This window comes from Carcharhinus amblyrhynchos, chromosome 1 (assembly GCF_965287045.1).
Source record: "Carcharhinus amblyrhynchos chromosome 1, sCarAmb.v2.hapA, whole genome shotgun sequence".
NCBI classification, from domain to species: Eukaryota; Metazoa; Chordata; class Chondrichthyes; order Carcharhiniformes; family Carcharhinidae; genus Carcharhinus; species Carcharhinus amblyrhynchos.
Window position 1 is genome coordinate 11,844,212 of NC_137324.1, and position 19,638 is coordinate 11,863,849.

The 19,638-nt window shown below is 46.4% G+C and overlaps 1 protein-coding gene across 1 annotated transcript in view; it reads right to left on the reverse strand.

The window, feature by feature from the left end:
* Positions 1–764: 764 nt before the first annotated feature.
* The window catches only part of LOC145346307 (dedicator of cytokinesis protein 2-like), a 1,149,449-nt gene continuing 1,130,575 nt past the window's right edge, over positions 765–19,638 (reverse strand). The window contains exons 46-52 of the mRNA XM_080193520.1: positions 18,346–18,429; positions 15,188–15,325; positions 13,506–13,672; positions 9,795–9,972; positions 8,415–8,514; positions 5,207–5,379; positions 765–1,016 (exon numbers count right to left, since the gene is read on the reverse strand). Coding sequence (XP_080049646.1) covers positions 915–1,016; positions 5,207–5,379; positions 8,415–8,514; positions 9,795–9,972; positions 13,506–13,672; positions 15,188–15,325; positions 18,346–18,429 — 942 coding nt within the window. The 3' untranslated portion in view covers positions 765–914. The remainder of the gene's footprint in view (positions 1,017–5,206; positions 5,380–8,414; positions 8,515–9,794; positions 9,973–13,505; positions 13,673–15,187; positions 15,326–18,345; positions 18,430–19,638) is intronic.

Here is a 19,638-nt window from a genome sequence, read left to right on the forward strand (position 1 = left end):
ATTTTAAGGGGCATCTTGACAAATACGTGAATAAGATGGCAATAGAGGGTTATGGTCCCTAGAAGGGTAGGAGGCTTTCGTCCAATCAGGCAGCATTGCTGGTGCAGGCTTGGAGGGCCAAAGGACCTGTTTCTGTGCTGTATACCTCTAAGACTCTAATTCCCAACCTCTGACCAGCTCCTTAGGGGCAGGTCCGGTTGAGTATCTGGCCAATGGCGATACGAGTCATGATGTGGAGATGCCAGCGATGGACTGGGGTAAACACAGTAAGAAGTCTTGCAACACCAGGTTAAAGTCCAATATGTTTATTTGGTGGTACAAGCTTTTAGAACGTTGCCCCTTAGAATCCTCCAGTCAGAAGGGACAGCGATCCGAAAGCTCGTGCTACCAAGTTAAACCTGTTGGATTTTAACCTGGTGTTGTGAGACTTCTTAGGATGCCCCAGGATGTTGAGGATGTTTAATCTGGTGATACTAGTGGGGAAACTTTTAGACTCTATTGTCGGGGAAAGGTAAGGACCCTGCAAATATGTAAGTTATTCCTTTATACAGTGAAAAGTGAGCTGACTGGAGGGGGTCCTGTAGCCGACAGGAGAGTATCAGTCCCAAATACCCTTCCATCTCCGCTCCCCGTGGCTGACAGCCACTTCTTACACAGTGTCTGCATCGCTCCAGTGCAAGTGTAAAGAAGGCAGACAGAGACGCGTTTAAACAAAAAAAGAGGTATATTTGTTAAAAAAAACTCAGCACTGTGCGAAGATCATTTTTAATACAGAACAACACGAGGAGGAGGGAGGTCGCGCACTGGTCCCGCAGCTGGGTAATGTGACATCACATTCCACCAGGCTGACCATGGCACCCTGAGCATGGCATTGAGGTTGGCAAAGCTTCTTCTGTCTTGGGGAGAGGACGCGGTCAGCTCTGCGAGTGAGGTGCCAGTCGCTTGTGCTTTGGTGGCGGAGGGGGCGGCGGCGACTTGAGACCTTTGCTGCCGTCTGGCGAGGGCGGGCAGGCGGCCTGTTCGGAAGCAAGTACGAAAGATAAAACGTCAGCCGGAGCCATGGTGGCGAGTGAGTCGCGATGGGAGGGAGTCGGACGGACCGCGGAGGCGAAGGACTGCCCGTGATCTGAAATAAAGACTGAAAATGGCGCGGTGGCACAAATGGGTAGCACTGCTGCCTCTCAACGCCAGGGACCCGGGTTCAATTCCAGCCTTGGGTGACAACGTTTGTGCGGAGTCTGCACGTTCACCCCGTGTCTGCGTGGGTTCCTCCGGGTGCTCCGGTTCCCTCCACACTCTGACAATGTGGATTGGCCATGCTAAATTCCCCTTAGTATCAGGGGGTTAGCAGGGTAAATGTATAGAACATAGAACATAGAACATAGAACATTACAGCGCGGAACAGGCCCTTCGGCCCACAATGTTGCGCCGACCAGTCTTATTTTTAAAAAAAAACATTGACCCACTAATCTAAACCAATCCCTTTTCGTCCATAAACCTATCCACCAATCTCTTAAACGCCCCCAAACTAGGCGCATTTACAACTGCAGCAGGCAGGGCATTCCAGTCCCTCACCACCCTCTGGGTAAAGAACCTGCCCCTGACATCCGTCCTATAACTACCCCCCCTTAATTTAAAGCCATGCCCCCTCGTGCTAGCTTTCTCCATCCTAGGAAACAGGCTATCACCATCCACCCTATCTAAACCTCTAATCATCTTATATGTTTCTGTAAGATCCCCTCTTAGCCGCCTTCTTTCCAGTGAAAACAACCCCAAATCCCTCAGTCTCTCCTCATAGGACCTCCCCTGCATACCAGGCAACATCCTGGTAAACCTCCTCTGCACCCTCTCCAAAGCCTCCACATCCTTCCTGTAATGTGGGGACCAGAACTGCACACAATACTCCAAGTGCGGCCGCACCAGAGTTGTGTACAGTTGCAACATGACGCTGCGACTCCTAAATTCAATCCCCCTACCAATAAACGCCAAGACACCGTACGCCTTCTTAACAACCTTATCTACTTGATTCCCAACTTTCAGGGATCTATGTACACATACACCTAGGTCCCTCTGCTCCTCCACACTATTCAAAGTCCTCCCGTTAGCCCTATACTCAACACATCTGTTATTCCTACCGAAATGGATTACCTCACACTTCTCCGCATTAAACTCCATCCGCCACCTCGCGGCCCAGCTCTGCAACCTGTCCAAGTCACCCTGCAAACTTCGACACCCTTCCTCACAATCTACCACACCTCCGACTTTGGTGTCATCAGCAAACTTACTAATCCACCCAACTATACCCTCATCCAGATCATTAATAAAGATTACAAACAGCAGTGGCCCCAAAACAGATCCCTGAGGCACACCACTCGTAACCGAACTCCATGATGAATAATTACCATCAACCACCACCCTCTGTCTCCTATCCACTAACCAATTCCTGATCCAAGTACCTAAATTACCACCAATCCCATACATCTGCATTTTCTGCAGAAGCATACCATGGTGAACCTTATCAAACGGATCATGGGGATAGAGTGGTGGGATGGGCCGGGATCAGATGCTCCAACAGAGAGTTTGTGCAAACTCGATGGGCCAAATGACCTCTTTCCCTACTGTAGACATTCATAGAATCATAGAATCCTACAGTGTAGAAAGAGGCCATTTGGCCCATCGAGTCTGCACTGAACACAATCCCACTCAGATGCCCCATGTGTTTACCCTAGCCAATCCCCCTGACACTAAGGGACAATTTAGCATGGCCAATCTTCCTAATTTGGCGAGTCTGGCAGTATCTGAGGAGAGAGAAGGTAACGGGCAGGATTCCCTGCCCAGCAGAGTACAGGATTGGAGGCACAAGGAGCCCAGAAATGCGAGCAGGGCCAACCAGCTGTTTCAGCCCAAAGCTATCCTAGTGTGGCCATTCAGAGTGAGATGGATTCTGGGCCGAGCAAGGTAGCTCACTGCCATGCTAGGAGCAGCTAATTAAACTTGTTAAATACATCGCTAATGGCAGTGAATGGAGGCTGGCTGGGACTTTCCAATCAGTCTCCAGTTTCCTTCCCGACATCATTGGGTTCAACTCAACTGCCAGGAGGGTAGACGGCTGTGTAGCAGGTCAAGGGATGGAGCTGTTATGTTTGTATATCCTTATGATACTGGGTTTTGAGGAGCTTAGAAGGCTTTACATGTAAAAATATGTTCCTTTTCTGGAGCGTACAGCCTTTCTGGGACTAGGCCAGGAGGATACACAAATATAACTCAGCCCAAGCTCCTTGATAGACACAGGCTACTATAGCCAGAGCCTGAAGGAAGCCACATACTATTGATTTATTGGCTGACCCACTGCTGGGTCGCTCTATTATTCCCATCTTCCCACTAGCCTCTCCTTCATCTCTGCAGACCCTGCCCAGCAAGGTGCCTGGACCAGCACGGCTCTGCAGTAGACCACTGCTCAGTTGCCAACTCTGGTTGAACATAATTCTGGAGGTTTCATCACATGACCTCCTTCCTCCAATCACCCTAGCTCCCCCGCCCCTCCTGTGGTTCCGGCACCAGTCACCCGATGAGTGCTTACGGAGCCCTGCTTCCCTGCATGCCAATTGGGAAGCAAACAGACTCTTTGGACAGAATTTGCCCAGCCAGGAGGAGATGGTGTCTGGTGCGTGTGGGATGGGCAAGTCCAAGAATATGATTTTGGGTCGAGAACCCAGCATCATCCCTGCCCTCTGCCTGCTTCCCCAGTCTGGATTGTCAGTTCTGCGGGGAATCTCTGTGGTTATGGCGGGAAAACGATTGGGATGATTGAAAAGGCAATTAAAGTCATCTGTAAACATAGAAACAGAAGGTAGGTGCAGGAGTAGGCCATTCAGCCCTTTGAGCCTGTATCACCATTCAGTATGATCGTGGCTGATCATCCATTTTCAGTACCCCACTCTCGCTTTCCCTCCATACACCTTGACCCCTTTAGCCACAAGGTCCACGTCCAGCTCCCTCTTGAACATATGTAACAAACTGGCCCCAACAGCTTTCTGTGTAAAGAATTCCACAGGTTCACAACTCCCTGAGTGAAGAAGTTCTTCCTCATTTCAGTCCTGAATGGCTTACCTTTTTTTCTTAGGTTGTGACCTCTGGTTCTGCACTTCCCCAACTTTGGGAACATTCTTCCTGCATCTGGCCTGTCCTGTCCTATCAGAATTTTACATGTTTTTATGAGATTCCCCCTTTCATTCTTCTAAATCCCATTGAGTACAAGCCTGGGCAATCCAGTCTCTCTTCCTATGTCAGTCCTGCCATTCTAGAAATCAGTTCGGTAAACCTTCGCTGGACTCCCTCAACAGCAAGAATGTCCTTCCTTAGACTAGGAGACCAAAACTGCACACAATACTCAATATGTGGCCTCACCAAGGTCCTGTATAACTGCAGCAAGATATCCCTACTCATAGACTTAAAACAGCTTGTTATGAAAGCCAGCATGACATTACCTTTCCTTACTGACTGCTATACCTGCATGCCAACCTTCAACGACAGTTCCACCATGACGCCAGGGCATGTTGCACTTCTCCTTTTCCTAAACTACCACCATTCAGTTAATAATCCTCCTTCCTGTTTTTGCCACCAAAGTGAGTAACCCCACATTTATCCACATTGTATTATTGCATTTGCCAAGTATGTGTCCACTCAGCCAGCCTGTCCAGGTCATCCTGCAGTCTCTTAGCATCCTCCTCACAGCACATACTGCCACCCAGCCTAGCTGCTAATTTGGAGATATTGCATTCAATTCTTTCATCCAACTTATTAATGTGTATTGTGAATATCTGGAGCCCCAGCACTGAATCCTGTGGTACCCCACTAGTCACTGCCAGCCACTCTGAAAAGGAACCATTTATTCCCTCTCTCTGCTTCCTGTCTGCCAACCCACTCTCTATCCACGTCAATACATTACCCCCAATATCATGAGCTTTAATTTTGCTCACTAATCTCTTGTGTAGGACCTTGAAAGTCCAGATACACAACATCCGCTGGTTTACCCTTGTCCACTCTACTGGTTACTAGGTAAAATAATATGAAGACCAGATGCTAGGATTTCTGTTTTACATCAATGGTTTTGAGGTTAAATGTTGAGCTAGAGGTAGGACCAGCGCATTCATGACAAGAAAATGAGGCAAGGATTTTATTTTACAACAACGTAGTTTTGACCCACCTTAATTTGGAATGGCTCGTTCGCTGACCCCTGGTGGACGGGAGGACTCAGAGGATCTCCCTGATCCTGACTGAAACTCTCCAGGAGCAAAGGGTTAATTTTCTTGGGCAACGGGGGAGGCCTGGCACTCTTTATCCGCCCACTGAACCCGTTGATTACAGAAAAGGCCTGACCTGTTGACCGCACAAAGAACCAAGAGGTTAGAGATGAAGAATGTTACCCAGAGAAAGCAAACTGTTTGGTTGGGGGGGCAACATCTGTGTCTTTATTTTCCAAATTTTACCACCCCTGGGAAAAGCCAAAGCAGAAGGGAAAAAGAAAGTTCCTGGGCCAAGTGGCCTATGGATTGCTTCACCATTAGTGGACGCTGAGATCAAACCATTGTTTGTTGGGTGGCACAGTGGTTAGCACTGCTGCCTCACGGTGCCAGGGACCCGGGTTCAATTCCCGGATTGGGTGACTGTGTGGAGTCTGCACATTCTCCCTGTGCCTGAGTGGGTTTCCTCCAGGTACTCTGGTTTCCCCCCACAGTCTGAAAGACATGCTGGTTGGGTGCATTGGCCGTGCTAAATTCTCCCTCATTGTTCCCAAACAGACACCAGAGTGTGGCAACTAACGGATTTTCACAGTAACTTCACTGTAGCGTTAACGTAAGCCTACCTGTGACATAAACAAATAAAAGGTCAAATATTTGAAAATAGTTGGTGGTTGGGGTGGAATTGGTGGAACATAGGAATTGGATTGGTAGTTATAGCCTGGATGAAGAGTTCATAGAATACTTTCAAGATAATTTCTTAGACCAGCACGTTCTGGAACTAACCAAAGAGCAGGTTATGTTAGACTTAGTATTGTGTAATGATTAATTAGTGACCTCAGAGTAAAGGCATCCCTATTTAGCAGTGACAACAGTATGATTGAATTTTACATTCAGTTTAAAAAGGAGAAGAGTGGGTCTAAGACTAAATTTTAAACGTAAATAAGGGCAACGATGTGGACAGGAATGCTGAGCTAGCTGAAATGAACTGGGATACTAGGCTAGAGAATAGATCAATGGAGAAACATTAGCAGGCATTTATGGGAATATTTCAGAATACCCAGAACAAATATATTCCTACTATAAAGGGAAATTCTAAGGGAGGACCCACCTTCCATGATTAAAGAAAGAAGTTAACAAAAACATTAAATTTAAGGAAAAACCACATAACTGTGCAAAGATCAGGTGCAGGTCCAATGGCTGATCAGAATATAACAACTGCCAAAGAATGACTAAAAGGTAAATCAGAAGGAAGAAATTAGAGATAAAAACAGAAAATGCTCAGCAAGTCTAGCAGCATCCGTGCAAAACTCAACTTCCTGTGTTCTTATGACTCTTCAGAGTGAACCCAACACTGAGGGAGAGCCACACAGACTCAAAACATCGGCTGGAATTTTATTGGTTCATGAGGGGCGGAACATGGAAAGATCAGTTGACTTCAGGCAGGATTTTACGGTTTTGGGACAAGCGAGGCTGGAATCCCATCCATTGTCTCGGTTTCTTGAATTTCCAGGAGGCATTTGATAAGGCCCCACATCAAAGATTATTGTGGAAAAGCTCACGATGCAGAGGTTAACATATTAGCATGGATAGAAGATTGGCTGGTTGGCAAAGAACAGAGGCAGGATTTTCCAGGCCTTCCCATGGGCAGGATCTTCTAGTCCCGCTGAAGGGGGCAGCCCCTGTGAGGGGTTCCCCGGTGGTGGATCAGGTGAGCCGCACAAAATGGTATAGACACTGGCTGTGCTGGAAGACCCCACCGGTGGCCAATGGTGGACTGTCTCCAAAGCCAGAAAGCACATCGCGGGGGGCGGGGTACCCCACCCTCAGGTATGTATAAGTGGGAATTTCTCTGATTGGCAGGATGTGATGGAATAGAGGCCCACAGGAGTCTGCGCTGTGTCTTTACAATTCACTTCAATATCTTCAATGAGGGAACTGAAGGCATAGTAGCTACATTTGCAGAGACGAAAAGATAGGTGGGAAAGTATATTGTAAAGAAGATATCAGAAAGTTGCAGATGAATACAGACAGGTAGAGTGAGTGGGCAAAATATGGAATATGGACAAATATGAAGTTATTCACTTTGACAGAACGAATAAGAACACAGGGATGAGCAATAAATGCTGGCCAGCCAACAACACCCACGTCCCATGAATGAATAAAAAAGAACAGAGTATTAGTTGACTGACAAATCTCAGATACAGAAGGATCTAGGATGTTTTACTACATGAGTCACAAAAGGTTAGTACATGGGTACAGCAAGAAATTAAGAAGGCTAATTGAATGCTGTCCTTTATTACGAGAGGAATTGAACACAAAAGTAAGAATGACATGTTTCAGGGCTTTAGTGAGACCATGTCTCGAATAGTGTGTGCTGTTTTGGTCTTATTAAAAGGAGGGATGTAAATGCACTGGAGGTGGTTTACTGTATTGATAGCTGGAACGAGCAAGTTATCTTAGGAGGAAGAGTTTTCAACTGGGCTTGTTTCCACTGGAGTTCAGGAGAACTTGATTGAAACACATAAGGTCATAGAGTCATAGAATCCCAACAGCCCATTGGCCCATCGAGTCTGTACCGACCACAATCCCACCCAGGCCCTATCCCCGTAACTCCCCATATTTACCCTGCTAATTCCCCTGACCTGAGGGGTAATTTAGCATGGCCAATAACCTAAACCACACATCTTTGGATTGGATTGTTCCTGAACAGTCTTGACAAGGAGGATGCAGTAAGGGTGTTCTGTGCGTGAATCCAGAACTCAGGGCACTGTTTTAAAATTAGGGGTCGTCCTTTTAGGATAGGAACGAGGAGAATTTTTTTCTCTCAGAGGGTGGTGCGGCTTTGGAATGCTCTACCTCAGAAGATGGTGGAGATATAGTTATTGAATATTTTTGTAGTGGAGATAGATAGGTTCTGGTTAGGCAAGGGAATCAAAGATTATCGGTGAGAGGTGGGTGGGGAGATGGGAATGTGGAATTTGAAACACAAACAGATCAGGTTGAGTGATGGAGCAGGAAAAGGGGCCGAATGGTTGCCTCCTGCTCTTATATTTGTATGAGTAGAGAGTTAGGTATGAGAGGTTGTCACGTGTCCCTCAGATTGAAGAACAGAAGCACTGAGAGGTGAGGAAGGAGATCTAGGAACAGCCAGGGTGTAACACCCAGACACACCTGCGAGGTTCGAACTGTTTTCTTTGGTAGGTTGCTCTGGATCGAGATGACTTTCCACCATTCTTGTGTCACTCACCAGCTGTGACAAGCGGGAAGTCTCCTGGAAACAGAGAAATTAACGTCACCAACATATCATCAGGAGAAATAATCAACCCTTCAGTCTGAAGATCTCCAGCCTTTTCAGCTCCTGATGTCCTCCACTACGCACTCATAGAGCTGGATTTTACATTACCCCATGGGTGTGTCTGAAGACGGGGGGGGGGGGGGGGGGGGGGTGGTGAGGGGTGGTGTAAAATTCAGAATGTATTCTGGCTGCTGCCTATTTACCCACCCCTAAACTGCCAAGTTACTGATTTGTACCATCCTCACCATTTACAAATCCCTGAGTTTCATTGGCAAATCTTGAAATTTCAGTCAATGTTTCAACATCCAAGTCATTTATATATGGCACAGAAAGCAGTCCGAGAACTGACCCTTGGGGAACACAATCATCTGCCATACTTCAGTCTGAGAATCATTAAATCGTAGCATCATACAGTGCAGAAAGAGATATGGCCATTGGCCTGAGGTGAGAACAAGGCAGGGAGGGCGTGAGGGGAGAGCGGAGCTCACTCAATGTGTGTTCATGAGAGAGAGTGTGTGTGTGTGTGTGTATGTGTGTGTGTGTGTGTGTGTGTGTGAGAAGGGGACAGTGTGTGCGTGTGTGTGTGTATGTGTGAGAGAAGGGGACTGTGTGTGTGTGTGTGTGTGTGTATATATGAGTGCTTGTGAATTTGTGTGCATGAGTGTGTGCGCACGCATGTGTCTATGTGTGAGTTGTGTGTGTGAATGAGTTTGCGTGAGTGTGTGTGCATGTGTATGTATATGTATCAGTGTGTGTGTGCATGTATGTGTGTATCAGTGTGTGTGTGTGTGCGTGTGTATGTGTATATGTGTGTACGTGAGTATATGTGCGTTTGTCAGTGTATGTGTGTGTGTGTGTGTCAGTGTATGTATGTGTGTGTGTGCATGTATATGTGTGAGTGCGAACGAGTGTGTGTGTTAGTGTGTATGTGTGCGTGTGTATGTCTCTCACTCCCAGTTTCTCAGCATTCTTAGCAGTTAATGCAAAGCTCTCCTCGGGTTTCTCCTCCAATGTGTGTGTATTCCAAGGGCGACTGATGAAAATAGATGTTATGGATTGGGTGGGGATGGATGGGGAGTAAGGAAATGTATCCATTTAAGCACTGGGGGAAATGTCAAGTTTACGAACCTTACTTTTTGGCCATTGACAAGAAACAAGAACATTTTCTCCAACAAATTAATGAGAAATAGGGGAGAGAGGGCATTTCCCTGTTGGAAAATGGTTATCACAAGAGAGGGTAAAATGTGTTCTCTAACCTCAGTGACGTCAGGAGGAGGGGGAGGAGAGGACACTGATGATTTTTTGGAGGTAAAGAGCCCACTGACTCGGTTCTCCCTCCTGGTCAGCTTCTTCTCTTCAAGCTCCTTCACCCCGCTGTCCAGAGACTTCTCCTGGGAGCGGGACATTTGCTTCTTTGGCAACGGTGGTTCCGCACTATCAACAACAAGAAAGCATGCATTTAGGTATCACCTTTAATAAGCCTGGGGCATGTCAAAGCTCTGGGCAGCCGGCAATGTGATCTCCGCAAGTCACTGAAACAGTCACTGTGATGATGTAAGAAACTAGCACACAGCTTTTGGATAATCTATTTTTAGTTGAAGGATGGAGGTTGAGGGATGATTTAGTTCTTCTTCCTTCATAGGGGGTGTGGGCATCGCCGACTAGGCCAGCATTTATTACCCATCCCTAACTGCCTTTGAGAAGGTGGTGGGTGAGAAGCCTTCTTAGAATCCTACAGTGCAGAAGGAGGCCATTTAGCCCATTGAGCCTGTGTCGACAACAATGCCACGCGGACCCTAACCACATGCATAACCCTAGCCAGTCCCACTGACACTAAGGGGCAATTTAGCATGGCCAATCTGCCTAACCTGCACATCTTTGGACTGTGGGAGGAAACTGGAGCACCCATGCAGAACGTGCAAACTCCACACAGACAGTGACTCAAGCTGCGAATTGAACCAGGGTCCCTGGGACTGTGAGGCAACAGTGCTAACCACTGTGCCTGTGAACCATTGCAGTGCATCTGGTGTGATGCATCCACAGTGCTGTTAGGACGGTGACACAGTGGTTAGCACTGCGGCCTCACTGCGCCAGTGACTCGGGCTCAATTGCAGGCTCGGGTCATTATCCGTGTGGAGTTGGCACATTCTCCCCATGTTCCCCTGAAAGTTGGGAATCAAGTAGATAAGGTTGTTAAGAAGGCGTACGGTGTCTTGGCGTTTATTGGTAGGGGGATTGAATTTAGGAGTCGCAGCGTCATGTTGCAACTGTACACAACTCTGGTGCGGCCGCACTTGGAGTACTGTGTGCAGTTCTGGTCCCCACATTACAGGAAGGATGTGGAGGCTTTGGAGAGGGTGCAGAGGAGGTTTACCAGGATGTTGCCTGGTATGCAGGGGAGGTCCTATGAGGAGAGACTGAGGGATTTGGGGTTGTTTTCACTGGAAGGAAGGCGGCTAAGAGGGGATCTTATAGAAACATATAAGATGATTAGAGGTTTAGATAGGGTGGATGGTGATAGCCTGTTTCCTCGGATGGAGAAAGCTAGCACGAGGGGGCATGGCTTTAAATTAAGGGGGGGTAGTTATAGGACGGATGTCAGGGGCAGGTTCTTTACCCAGAGGGTGGTGAGGGACTGGAATGCCCTGCCTGCTGCAGTTGTAAATGCGCCTAGTTTGGGGGCGTTTAAGAGATTGGTGGATAGGTTTATGGACGAAAAGGGATTGGTTTAGATTAGTGGGTCAATGTTTTTTTTTTAAAAATAAGACTGGTCGGCGCAACATTGTGGGCCGAAGGGCCTGTTCCGCGCTGTAATGTTCTATGTTCTATGTTCTATGTCTATGTGGGTTTCCTCAGGCGCCCCCGTTTCCTCCTGCAGTGCAAAGACGTGCAGGTTAGGTGGATTAGCCATGGGAAATGTGTGTGGTTACAGAGGTAGGGTGGGTAGAAGAGGGGTCTGGGTGAAATACTCTTTCAGAGAGTCAATGCAGACTCGATAGGCTGAATGGCTCCTTCTGCACTGTAGGGATTCTATGATTCTATGAAGTAAATTCCAGGATTTTGACTAGACTACAGTGAAGGAACAATGATATATTTCCAAGTCAGAATGGTGATTGGCTTAAAGGGGAAATTCCAGATGGGGGCGTTACCATGTATCTGCTGCTTTTGCTCTTCTAAATGTCTGTGATCATAGATTCCTACAGTGCAGAAAGAGGCCCTTCGGCCCATCGACTCTGCACCGAACACAATCCCACCCAGGCCCTACCCCCATATCCCTGCATATTATACCCTCTAATCCCTCTAACCTACGCATCCCTGGACACTAAGGGACAATTTCTTAGCATGGCCAATCAATCTAACCCGCACATCTTTGGACTGTGGGAGGAAACTGGAGTCCTCAGAGGAAACACACGCAGACACGGGGAGAATGTGCAAACTCCACACAGACAGTAACCCGAGCCAGGAATCGAACCCAGGACCCTGGAGCTGTGAAGCAGCAGTGCTAACCACGGTGATACTGTGCCGCCCTATCGTGGTTGTGGGTTTCAAAGATGCTGTCTATGGTCTTTGTGACTGGTTGCAGTGAATCGTGTAGATGGTGCACACTGGCAAGTCGTGGAGGGAGTCAATAATTAAAATGGTAGACTGGATGTCGACCTTATGGGCTGCTGTGCCCTGGATGGTGTTGAGCTTCTCGAGTGTTGTTGAAGCTGCACCCATCCAGGCAAGTGGGGAGTATTCCATCACACTCCTGACTTGTGCCTTTTGGATGATGGGCAGGCTTTGGGGGATTGGGGGGGGGTGCGGCCAGGAGGTGAGTTGCTTGCCAAAGAATTTCCAGCCACTGACCTGCTTTTGAAGCTTTGGTATTTATATGGCTGTTCCAGTGCAGTTTCTGGTAAATAGTAACCCCCAGGATGATGACGGTGGGGATCTCAGTGATGGTAATAACATTGAGATCCAGGATTTTGACCCAGTGACGGGGAACGGCAATATATGTGTGTGGGTCATGAATGAAGCCCAGTCCATCACATAAAGCAGCAGCCCACTCATTGACTCTGTCTACACTTCCCGCTGGCTCAGAAAAGCAGCCAGCATAATTAGGGATCCTATGCACCCCGGACATTCTCTCTTCCACCTTCCCCCAACAAGAAAAAAGATACAAAAATCTGAGGTCACATACCAACCGACTCAAGAACAGCTTCTTCCCTGCTGCCATCAGACTTTTGAATGGACCTGCCTTATATTAAGTTGCTCTTTCTCTACACCCTAGCTATAACTGTAGCACTACATTCTGCACTCTCTCCTTTCCTTCTCTATGAACCATATGCTTTGCCTGTATAGCGTGCAGGAAAAAATTTGTTTCACCGTATGTTAATACATGTGACAATAATAAATTAAATCAAAATCAAATTAAAATATGTTTACGGTTTCAAAAACAGAAAAATGCTGGAAAATCTCAGCAGGTCTGGCAGTATCAATGCTTCAAGCCTGGATGACCCTTTGTCAGAGCTCTGACAAAGGGTCATCTGGAATCGAAATGTTGGCTCTATTCTCTCCCGACAGATGCTGTCAGACTTGCTGAGATTTTCCAGCATTTTTCTGTTTCTGTTTCAGATTCCAACATCTGCAGTATTTTGCGTTTATCTCTGTGTTGCTGTATGGACGGTATGCTTTGGTACGCTTAGTCTATATAACGTGCAAGGAATAATACTTTGCACTGCAGGCTAACACATGTGACAATAATAAATCAAATCAAATCAAATCAAGTGTTTATGGTTTAGCTTGTAATTGAGTGCATCACTTGTTCTTAGTTACCTTTCACTAAGGAGAATCAAAGCCACGGGGCAGTATATCAACCTAGCTACAGACGACACTCCGAAAGGAACTCTTTGTCCATAGAACACTTTGGTTTGTGCTGAGGATGTTACACGTGGTGAATAAATATCAATTCCTTCTTAACTTACCTGTCCCCAGACACCCTGGATGTTTCTTTATCAGAACTTGCTGAACTCAAGGAACTTGAGGAGATCACTGACAGTGGGCGAAAAGATCGGACCATTGAGCGAGGGCGACTTCCCCTGCCGCCGCCTCCTCCTCCTCCTCCACCACCTCGTCTCTCCTCCAGAAATGACTGGAAAGGAATACCACATCCAAGAGTGTTTATTTCATCAGATTGTGCAGGATCTCCTTCTCAAGCTGCCTAGATCATTCACCCACAGTTCTTCGATTAAAAAGAAAGACTAGAGGCTTCCAAATGGAAGTAAGTCTGACCCAAATACCCATGCTCATGGTTAAATTGAGAACCTCAATCAAAGCAGAAGTCCCACAACACCAGGTTAAAGTCCAACAGGTTTATTTGGCACCACGAGATTTTGGAGCGCAGCTCCTTCATCAGGTCACTCACGTGAGAAAGGAGCAGCACTAGCTTGTGATTCCAAATAAACCTGATGGACGTTAACCTGGTGTTGTGAGACTTTTTACTGTGCCCACCCCAGTCCGACTCTGGCACCTCCACATCATCTCAATCAGATAAGCCTCAAGCAAGTGAAACTGGCATCAATGTACATAAGAACATAAGAAATAGGAGCAGGAGTAGGCCATCTAGCCCTTCGAGCCTGCCCCGCCATTCAATAAGATCATGGCTGATCTGTCGTGGCTCAGTTCCACTTTCCCGAAGTTGTATATGCACTGGAGAGAGGTGCAAAAAAATCATCATAAATTCACAGTGCAGAGAAGGCCATTCAGCCCTCCAATAACAATCCCATGTAGGCCATATCCTCATAACCCCACGTATTTATCCTGCTAGCCCCCCCTGACAGTAAGGGACAATTTGGCATGGCCAATTAACCTAACCCGCATATCTTTGGAATGTGGGAGGAAACTGGAGCAACTGGAGGAAATCCACACAGACATGGGGAGAACATACAAACTCCATACACACAGTCACCCAATGCCAGAATTGAACCCGAGTCCCTGGCGCTGTGAGGCAGCAGCACGAACCACTGTGTCACATATTTATCTTGTTAATCCCCTGACACTAGGGTCAAGTTAGCATGGCTAATCAATCTAACCTGAACATCTGTGGGCTATGGGAGGAAACTGGAGCACCTGGAGGAAATCCACACAGACCCAGGGAGAATGTGCAGACTCCACACAGACAGTGGCCTGAAGCTGTTGAACCCAGAAACACATTCTCATCATTTCCTGAAGAACTGCTAAACATCAGTGTGAACTTTCACCTTTGAATCATAGAATCCCAAAAGTGCAGAAGGAGGCCATTCAACCCATCGAGCTGTGCTGACCATAATCTCACCCAGGCCCTATCCCCAAAATCTCGCATGATTATCCTGTTAATCCCCCTAACGTATACATCCTGACACACTAAGAGGCAGTTTAGTCTGATGATTCCACCTAACCTGCACATCTTTAGACTGTGGGAGGAAACCCAAGCAGACACATGCAGGATGTGCAAACTCCGCACAGACATACACCAAGGCCAGGGATTGAACCCCGTTCCCTGCAGCTGTGAGGCAGTAGTGCTAACCATTGTGCCAGTTTTGACTTGTGACCCAACCCCATACTCGCACCTCCTGGCATCCCTAGTCCCCTTATCGCCATTTGAGTGGGTCCTGTAACACTCACTCACCAAGTCTCGCATTCCATACTGATTCTCCACCTTTGCCTTCAGCTGGGCAAAACACTCCTCCATTCGATCATGGAAAGGCTGAAGAGCTTCTGTGACCTTTTTTCCATGAACTTTAATCCCCTCCTCCAGCAATGGGATCTTTGAAGGAGAGAACAAAAGAAGAGTCACAATTTTTGATTGGCATCCAAGTTGCCGGTTATTTCACACAATTGGAAATGTTGACAAGCAGAGACATTGTGTTGGAGTTTCCTAGGATCTTGGTAGGACCTTGTTGTGTAGTAGAGGCAACAAAGCAAAGGTGATAGCCGAGTGGTATTATTGCTAGATTATTAATTTAGAAACTCAGCTAACTTTCTGGGGACCTGGGTTCAAATCCCACCATGGCCTATGGTGAAATTTGAATTTAATTTTTAAAAACCTGGAATTAAGAATCTACTGAGTACCGTGGAATCATTGTCGGAAGCACCCCTCTGGATATATAATGTCCTTTAAAGAAAGGAAGTCTGCTGTCCTGAACTAGGATGGGACCCAGAGGAAATTGTTTTTAAGATTATGCCAGAATTGCCAAAGTTAACTGAAGCAAATTGAACATGGTGCTGGTCCCCACATTATAGGAAGGATGTGGAGGCATTGGAGAGGGTGCAGAGGAGGTTTACCAGCATGTTGCCTGGTATGGAGGGAAGGTCCTATGAGGAGAGACTGAGGGATTTGGGGTTGTTTTCGTTAGAAAGAAGGCGGCTAAGAGGGGACCTTATTGAAACATATAAGATGATTAGAGGTTTAGATAGGGTGGACAGTGATAGCCTTTTTCCTCAGATGGAGAAAGCTAGCACGAGGGGGCATAGCTTTAAATTAAGGGGTGGTAGATATAGGACGGATGTCAGAGGTAGGTTCTTTACCCAGAGGGTGGTGAGGGATTGGAATGCCCTGCCTGCTGCAGTTGTAGATGCGCCTAGTTTGGGGGCGTTTAAGAGATCCGTGGATAGGTTTATGGATGGAAAGGGATTGGTTTAGGTTAGAGGGTCATTGCTTTTTTAATTGGTCAGCGCAACATTGTGGGCCGAAGGGCCTGTTCTGCGCTGTAATGTTCTATGTTCTATGTTATAAGAACATAAGAACATAAGAAATAGGAGCAGGAGTAGGCCATCTAGCCCTTCGAGCCTGCCCCGCCATTCAATAAGATCATGGCTGATCTGTCGTGGCTCAGTTCCACTTTCCCGCCCTCTCCCCATAACCCTCAATCCCTTCTCTTATCAAAAACCCATCAACCCGCTTCTTAAAAATATTTAGCGAGGCAGCCTCCACCACTTCAACGGGCAGAGAATTCCAGAGATTCACCACCCTTTGAGTGAAGAAGTTCCTCCTCAACTCCGTTCTAAACCGCCTCCCCTTTATCTTGAGGCTGTGCCCCCTAGTCCTACTGTCTTTTTTGAGCGGGAAGAGTCTCTCCACCTCTATCCTATCCATCCCATTCATCATCTTATACGTCTCAATGAGATCTCCCCTCATTCTTCTAAACTCTAACGAGTACAAGCCTAGTTTATTCAGCCTCTCCTCATAGCTCAATCCCCTCAACTCCGGTATCAGCCTAGTAAACCTCCTCTGCACTCCTTCTGAAACTCTGTTGTATTAAACCCCTTGGTGACCTTGACCCTCCCCCTATCCCTGAATCTTCTTCCAGTCTCTCTCTAAGATCTCTATGTTTCTTCATTCTGCTCTCTTATACATGCCCGATTTTAGTCACTCCCCAGTGGCCCCATGCATTTGGCTGCCTGGGTCCAAAGCTTTGGAATTCTTTCCCTAAATCCCATTTGGAACTATGCCCTGGTCAATTATTCTTGTCACTAATTGTTAAATATTGACTCATTGTTAGATATCATTTGGTAACATTCATGTGGTATATTTTAGTGACCTTTGTGCTACATTAAATCTGCTCTGTGCATTTTTGTTGATTTTGATTTGATTTCAGTTATAATTGTCACATTAGTATGACAATAATGTGCCATTAATGTGACATTAATATTCTTACAGTGGAAAATATTGTTTCTTGCCCAAAATATAGACAAAGTATACCATGCAGAGAGAAGGAAATGAGAGAGTGCAGAATGTAGTGTTACAATCATTGCTAATGTGTAGAGAAAGGTCAACTCAATATGGGGTAGGTCCATTCAAAAGTCTGATGGCAGCACGGAAGAAGCTTTTCTTGAGTCAGTTGGTACGTTACCTCAGGCTTTTCTATCTTTTTCCCAACAGAAGTGGAAGAGAGAATGTCCGGGGTGAATGGAATCCTTGATTATGCAGACTGCTTTTCTGAGGTAGCAGGAAGTGTAAATGGAGTCAATGGCTGGGATGTGTGATGGACTCGCTTTCATTCATGACCCTTCACAGTTTTTTTTATGTCCTTAGGAACTATACCGAGCTATGATACAATCAGAAAGAATACTTCCTATGGTTGGTGGGCTTTCTTAACTATAGTGTTGGCATGGAGGGACCAGGGCAGGTTGTTGGTAATCTGGACACTTAAAAACCTGAAGCTCTCGACCATTTCTACTTCATCCCTGTTGATGTAGACAGGGGCATGTCCTCCACTACACTTCCTGAAGTCAATGATTACTTTCTTTTGCTTTGTGACATTGAGGGAGAGATTATTGTCGTCGCACAGCTCACCAGATTCTCTATCTCTTTCCTGTACTCTGTCTCATCAGTGTTTGATGCTGACCCACTACAGTGGTATCATCAGCAAACTTGAAAATTGATGTTGTTGGCCCATTTGCCAGTGTGGGTCCTTGAATGGAGTGCTGACAGGGGAACAGGATTTGACGCAATTTAGAAAATGGGCAGCAGAGTTTTGGGTGAGCTTGTGTTTACGGAGTAGGGGGATATTAAGAGTGCTCTGGAATAGTCAAAGCTGTAAAGCAAGATAACAAAGGCACAGGTGCAGGTTTCAGCGAAGGCAGGAACAAAGATGGATAATGTTACTGTCTGACTCAAGGCAAGAGTTCCAACATCAAGCCAAACTGGAAATTGAGCTAAGATCTTTATTAGATAATGACCATGCCACCTTGAGCACCAAGGGAAATGACACATTTATTATGGAGCCAATGTCCTTTCATTTACAGTTAAACACTCTCATTGCCATTAGAAGTCACTGCGCTTACCTGCCATGCAATGAGATCCTTTAGTTTTACGATCTTGTCCATGTCCTCTGGATGTTCATTCATATATGTTTCAGTGAAGAATGCCTACAGGGTGAAAACACAATGGCACAATTGTTAGCACTGTTGCCTCACAGCGCCAAGGACCCAGGTTCAATTCCAGCCTTGGCTTGGAGTCTTCCTACTAACTACGTGGAAAGATTGGATAAACTCAATTTGTTCTCACTGGAATGATGGAGGGTGACTTGATAGAGGACTACAAGGTTATGAGTGGCATGGGCAGAGTGGATAGTCAGATGCTCTTTCCTAGGATAGAAAAGTCAAGTACTAGGGGACATAGGGTTAAGATGCATGGGGAAACGTTTAGAGGAGATGTGTGAGGCAAGTTGTTGACACAGAAGGTAGTGAATATCTGGAATGTGCTGCATTGGAATTGGGATTGGTACAGTAGTGGCAATTAAGGGGCAATTAACTGAATACATGAATAGGATGGGAATGGAAGGATGCGGACTCAGTAAGCTCGTAAGGTTTTAGTTTAGGCAGGCATCATGATTGGCACAGGTTTGGGGACCAAAGGGCCTATTTCTGTGTTGTACTTTTCTTTGTTCTTTGTTCTCCCTGTGTCTGCATGGATTTCCTCTGGGTGCTCTGGTCTCCTCCCACAGTCCAAAGCTGGTTAGGTAGATTGGCCTTGCTAAAATTGCCCCTTAGTGGCCCAAGATGTGAAGGGATTAGCAGGGTAAATACTTGGGGTTACAGTAATAGGGTGGAGGGGAGAGTCTGGGTAGGATGCACTGTTGGAGAGTTGGTGCAGACACAATGGGCTAAATGGCCTCCTTCTGCAGTGTAGGAATTCTATGATTCTATGGGCAGTCAGAATAACTCAGGTCTCAGTATCTTTAAATTGTTTGGTGGAGTGATATTTATTTCCACTGCCCCGCAAAACACCCCACTCTTAGGCTGAACTCCATCACAATGTGGTTGGAAATAGATTGGGAAGTTCCAGCGGCGATACAGATCTCACAATGGGTTTTAAAACTCCTCATCATTCCGTCTACGTTATTTTTCCCCTCACTTTCTCTCCCACAATGCAGACCACTGGGCAAGAGTAGCTGCACAATCCACTAAATACCAACAGAAGGCCATTCAACCCATGATGATTTTACTAGATCTTTGAGCTTTCCATTTAGTCCTGTAACTCCCTGTTCTTTCCTTGTAGCTTTGCAAATTCTTCCTGTTTCTGTCTATATCTAATCTCCTTTGGAAATGTGTTGTTGATTCTGCTGCAATCATCCT